We start from the raw sequence: 6176 nt of genomic DNA, 5'->3' as shown, positions 1-6176 counted from the left end.
CAAAACTTGCGTTTTAATCGTCAGTGGCAAATTCTTTAAATATAAAAAACGTACTTACAGTCTGTGAGTCAGAACAGCCGGCATTGTAGTCTACTCTCCCAGGATCAGGAAACAGTCCTCCATAAAATGCGCTGCACACATCTGAATTCAAAAGATGAATGTTTTTTTTATTACAATATTTTAAAGCATCAGAGTTAGATAAGAGAATACAACATTTTGAACAAAAACAAACAAACAAAAAAAAACTACTACTTACCAGTGGTAGTTTATTATTTATTATTTTTATTTATAGTAAACTATCATCATCTAAGAGAAAGAATAATTTGCAGATGCACGTCACAAACCCCTGTCGAAGACCCCAATATACTGAAATAACAACTAAAACTACAGCATCATTTTACACATGGTATACTAAAGTATTTTGAGCAAATGTTATGTAAGTATGAGATCAATCATGTCCAATTTATGGTCATAGCAAACTGCAGTTTGGTTGAGTAGATTGTGATAACATGGATTTTCAATGAATTTGTCAATTACCCACAGTATTTTATACATCCACTTCCATTAGGGGAAGCCTAATAATAATTTTAGCCTAATAATACGATTTTTGGAGGGTTTGACATTACAAAACAATTAATGCAATTAATTGAATGATTAATTAAATAAATAAAAAATTATATCCGATTCTATCCAATACCCATAAGCTGATAATTATTTGTACTGTCATGGTTGATATAGCCAATAAATAGCCCACATAAAAATAATTTACTAATTAAATGATTTATAATTTGTCTGAATAATTGGGGAAAAAAAACTCTACAACCTAAAATAAATTATTTTAAATGATTCAAGTGAATTTTGGCATAACAATATAAAATATGAAAATACAAAGATTACATGTGTGTTATTAAATTATCAGTGTTTTTAAAGTGTTTTTTAAATTTACAAACAAAGTAATTGACCATGTACAATTAAATATCTAATATTAGCCGATATAAGCCTACACACAATTTTTAATTTAACCAATAATTTAACAAATCTGTAATATCAGCAACTAACCGATTTGTTACCACTCTATTGCCCATACTCAAATTATAAATTAAATTAAATCAAATTAAATTAACTTTTGTTTACTGACATATTATGAAAGTGTTAATAAAAAGAAGTCTAAAAAGGAATCTGATCCTTTTTTATGTTAATAGTGTTTTCTTTTTTAATATTAAATAGGCCTACTGTAGTTCCCATTTTATTCTCAGAAATCTATAAAGCTTTCCATTTTATGAAGGTATTGATGTTGGTGATGTAATTAATCTCATCTCAGTTTATTTGTAAAGCACAATTAAATGTGATTAAATTTGATAGGCAAATAAATTTAGTTGTCAAATGAAGTTACTTGTAGTTATATCTGATCAAATGCACATTATTATTCTTTAGCTTGGGTTAAACAAATCAATTTTGCTTGGTTGGAACAGCAGCTTCGCTAATTATGTCTTATGTCTATTTGTTTCTCTGTTTTTGCCACGGGATTGACATCCCTAGGACTAGGATTGACACAAGCTTCAGTCTGGATCCAGAACACCTGAGAAGAGATGATGCCAACCCCTCAGAGGACCTCAGATGATGCCAACCCTGAAACAACGTACAGAACTACCACATTTTGCTATAAGTTTGATTGCATCATATAATAATGGCTGTTAATAGTGTTCATCGTCTGTTTGATTACGTCTTTAATTGATTTTTCCGTGCATTTCTGCCATATGTACATTGACTGACAGTCACCACTGATAAGCTACTACTAAATATTGTAGAAACTTAATTAGCTGTAAAGTTGATTTGCAACGATTTGTATCGTGAAAAGCGCTATACAAATAAACTTGAATTGAATTGAATGAAGTTTTTTACCAACTAAGAGCTCTGGCTAAAGTGAAGACTTTCCTCTGTTGTCTTTTGTTGTTTGCTTTGTCTTTATATATACTTTTTTCTTCATTGCTTTTTTAAAAATGGTTTTTGGTGTTTTTATAAGTCTTTTTAGAACATTGTACAGCACATTGGACAACTGTGGTTGTTTTTAAGTGCATCAAATTAGACGCTAATTGTTTCCGATTGAAAATCAAATAGGTAGTTTAAAAAAATGATATTCTATTCTATTCTATTCTGCGTAGGAATGAGACTTTTACTGTAAAATGTAGCCATAACTGAGCGTTGATGCCTCGTTCACGTTGCGTAGCAGTTTGCAAAACAGTCGCAGTAAGATGGCGCTGTCTGGAGGGACGACGGACAGAGGATCCCACAGCATGGACAAGAGCATCACACTCCCCCCAGATGAAATTTTCCGCAATTTAGAGAACGCCAAGATGTTCGCTATAGATATAGGTATTATCACATGCCAACTCGTACCCTTGTTCTTTTCTCGATCGTATTACAGTCACTTGTGGAGTTTGGACGTGCCAGAGTTTGTTGGGCAGGGCTGCGTTCAACTCTGTTAGCGCGTGCTGCTAATCTGACAGTTTGTTCAATGCATGTGAGGAATAACAACACTAACATTATTTATGAAGCCTTTGAGGCTGTAAATATGCACTAAATAGTGTTCATTATAGAAATAGAGCGGAACGAGGACAGGTTTATTTGTACTACTGGGCTTCAAGTGCAAACATGTCATATATTTTAATGGACCTAAACAACCTGATGTAATATGTTAATAACAGCATAATAATCGCATAAGAGAAGGTTAAATGTATATCAACATAGAATATCAACATTGCCTCATCTTATCTGACAGGTGGCTCTTTGACAAAACTGGCGTATTACTCCACTGTTCAGCATAAAGTTGCCAAAGTCAGGTCGTTTGATCATTCAGCGAAGGTAAGCTTGCAGGTAAGATTTTTTTCACTTAACCCCATGATTACACATAACATTAGGGGCCTTTTTTGGAGACAAGGACATTTTCAACTTCCTTTAGTGCATAATGTTGCTGTTTTTGCATGAAAAAAGATCTGCAAAGTTACAAAGTCCACTCCAAAGGGAGTTTCTGGGCCTGTCCCAATACCTACACTTGCAGTCTTGACCACTTGAGAGGGCATGCACACGACAGAAAGTAAGCGTAGACTGTCGCAGGTCTGAAAAATGGCAAAGCTCAGTGGCCATAATGCACATGAAATCTCTAATACCTCTTCGGAGTGGTATCCCGTCATTCCTCAGGTTCAGGAAGGAGCTCACAAGCCCCAAAACCATGAAATGTCGAGGAAAACTTTGCAGTGTAATTAATTTAATTAGATATCACATATATTTTGTGTAAATTGTAAAGTGTTGCACATTTTATTGGCACAAAGATGTTTATGTGTATTATGTAAAATATTTGCAACTGCTTTTTATCACTTGACTAGACGCACCACAATTAAATTGGGTCATTCATAGGGACTACTGAACAGAAATTTAGATGCTTATTTTAAAGTGCGTTATATTACATGTACAAAATGTGAAAATAAATCTCTGAAAACTTTGCTTGCATTATATTACAACAGAATATCTCCCATTAAAAAGTAAAAGAGCATAGTGGTCATTAACTGATATAGATGTGTATGACATATGGTCCCAGTCTATCAAGGTGTTGCAGGATGTGTTGCAGTCCTTTTTTGACTGCACAGCAGTCAATGAATTCATGATCATGAATTCCTGGTAATTTAAAAATGTAAAAGCAATGCCATAGCGGAACTGTGAAGAGTTCATTAAAAATTTCCTTTGTGTGAAGAACATTTTATATAATAAAAAGGTTTCATGGATGTTAAATGAATGTCTATATTTTGTTACTAGAGTGCAGTTTGCTTAGGAATTCCTCCCATCTGAGAGCATGTTTTGGAGATCAGTCTGTGTATATAAAATCAATCAAAACTCTTACAGTTAACATTCTTGTTTAAAATATTAAATTTTAATGTAGTTGTAATATTATATATTATAAATATATAACACTTTATATTAAGATTCTTTGCATTAATATTCATTAAAACAGTTTTATAATTATTTAATTGTATAATTTTTCATTTTCCTTGTTTCTAGGAAACAGATGGTGACCTTCTTTATGAGATATCTGTACAGGAAGAGATCACTGCCCGTCTTCACTTTATCAAGTTTGAGAATGCTTACATTGAAACCTGTCTAGATTTCATTAAGGACCACCTGGTCAATACAGAAACCAAAGTCATCAAAGCAACTGGTGGAGGGGCGTACAAGTTCAAGGACCTCGTAGAGAAAAAGTTAAAGCTAAAGTAAAAGAAATTTTATAGCTTACTGAGAATGATACAGATATGCTTGGAGTTCAAGGATTTGTTGTAATGGTAATTAAATCTATGTATTTTTGTAAAAAAAAAAAAATGTTTCTCTTAGAGTGGACAAAGAGGATGAAATGACTTGTCTGATCAAAGGATGCAACTTCGTTCTGAAGAATATCCCCCATGAGGCTTTTGTGTATGCCAAACATGCTGATTCTGAATTCCGGTTCCAAAATACACATCCGGACATCTTCCCCTACCTGCTTATAAATATTGGCTCTGGAGTCTCAATAGTAAAGGTATATCTGTACTGTACTGGATCTACATGCCACTGTGACATTATACACACAAAACAAAAATCCTGAGTTTGCTGACTTTCTAAAGGGAGCACCCATGTCCTGTTTTTGAAGGTTGAAGCAGAGGACAAATTTGAGCGTATTGGTGGCAGTTCTATAGGTGGTGGCACTTTTTGGGGTCTTGGAGCTTTACTTACAAAAACCAAGGTGGTTCATTTTGTGAAGTATTACTAGGAATTTCTGTTTTTTCTTTAATTATTTGATTCACATATGATTTGTTGTTATTATCCCTTCCCATTCTCTGTCTTAGAGGTTTGATGAGCTTTTGCAGTTAGCATCCAAAGGACAACACACAAATGTTGATATGCTTGTGAAAGACATCTATGGAGGTGCTTACGGGTCCCTGGGTTTAACTGGCAACCTCATTGCAAGTAGCTTTGGGAAATCAGCCACCACAGACAAAGGTAAAGCAGAAGAAAAAATAAAAAGTGGTTAGATTGTAACATGAGGCAGTTTATTATATGGCCTGTTTTCCTCACCCAGGAAGAGTCATTTGACCCTTCAACCAGTTTGCAGTATTATTAATGTGAAATGAAGCCAAAGGTCTTTGTTTTCACAAAGGCATACATGAGGAAAGTGTAACAGAGAGTTTTTAACCCTTTTTATGGTCTAAAGTAACATATGCACCATTTTGCACCATGAGTTCGAAAGAATAGTTTACATGGCAGATCTCACTTAACTTGGGCATTTTGTTGTATATTGCTTAGAGTTCTCCAAAGAAGACATGGCGAAGAGCCTACTGCACATGATAAGCAATGACATTGGACAGCTTGCCTGCCTCTACGCCAAACTGCATAACCTTACCAGAGTCTATTTTGGAGGATTTTTCATTCGAGGACATCCCGTTACCATGCACACCATCACCTATAGCATCAATTTCTTCACTAAGGTCATAATTTGTGTAATACTGTATCAATAATGATTACATGAGTGTTTGATACAATGATTAATATTGTCAAATTCTGTCAAATTTTTTTATTCTCAGGATAAAACCTTATATTGCTGTGTTATGTGAGCATTTTGGATAAAGAATTGTGTTTATTTGTAGGGGGAGGTTCAGGCTTTATTTCTAAGACATGAAGGATATCTTGGTGCTATTGGGGCCTTTTTGAAGGGGGCAGAAGAAGACAGTAAGCTATTGCTGTGTACACAATCAAACTGTTTCATATATGCTGCAGTGAGTGTGGTTTGTTTTACCTACTTGTTTCTTTGTGTTAGATCCTAACCAGTACAGCTGGGAAGAGAACTATGCTGGCAGCTCTGGTCTCATGAGTGCATCTCCAGAGCTGAATCCTGTGCAGCGGGCTCGTAGTGGAACGGTAATTTACACAAAGAAGAGGCTAAAAGTAAATTTGCTGTTGCAGTGTTTCATCTTTTTTGAAAGACAAAGTAGATTGTAGTTGGAGTTATTTTTTTTTAAAGGGGTCATATGATGCTATTTTAAAGATCATTATTTTGTGTATTAGGTGTAACAGAATATGTTGACATGCTTTAATGTTCAAAAAACACATTATTTTTCAAATACTGTACATTATTGTAGGTCCTCTATGCCCCG

At 34.4% G+C, this 6176-nt stretch overlaps 1 protein-coding gene across 5 annotated transcripts in view; it reads left to right on the top strand.

Annotated features, from left to right (window-relative positions):
* The first annotated feature begins 2236 nt into the window (after nucleotides 1-2236).
* pank4 (pantothenate kinase 4 (inactive)) overlaps nucleotides 2237-6176 on the top strand; it is a 16548-nt gene continuing 12608 nt past the window's right edge. For 3 of the 5 annotated variants that reach the window (XM_016447235.1, XM_016447227.1, XM_016447257.1), the window contains exons 1-9: nucleotides 2237-2373; nucleotides 2780-2874; nucleotides 4054-4262; nucleotides 4381-4564; nucleotides 4676-4768; nucleotides 4872-5025; nucleotides 5329-5510; nucleotides 5670-5751; nucleotides 5840-5940. In XM_016447235.1, coding sequence (XP_016302721.1) covers nucleotides 2253-2373; nucleotides 2780-2874; nucleotides 4054-4262; nucleotides 4381-4564; nucleotides 4676-4768; nucleotides 4872-5025; nucleotides 5329-5510; nucleotides 5670-5751; nucleotides 5840-5940 — 1221 coding nt within the window. In that variant the 5' untranslated portion in view covers nucleotides 2237-2252. The remainder of the gene's footprint in view (nucleotides 2374-2779; nucleotides 2875-4053; nucleotides 4263-4380; nucleotides 4565-4675; nucleotides 4769-4871; nucleotides 5026-5328; nucleotides 5511-5669; nucleotides 5752-5839; nucleotides 5941-6176) is intronic. The other 2 variants (XM_016447249.1, XM_016447243.1) reach the window with 1 other exon arrangement.

The sequence above is a fragment of the Sinocyclocheilus anshuiensis genome, unplaced genomic scaffold (genome assembly GCF_001515605.1).
Source record: "Sinocyclocheilus anshuiensis isolate Anshui unplaced genomic scaffold, SAMN03320099.WGS_v1.1 scaffold1957, whole genome shotgun sequence".
Lineage (NCBI taxonomy): Eukaryota > Metazoa > Chordata > Actinopteri > Cypriniformes > Cyprinidae > Sinocyclocheilus > Sinocyclocheilus anshuiensis.
The sequence above is the reverse complement of the archived record's forward strand: the minus strand, read 5'-3'. Positions and strand labels throughout refer to the sequence as shown.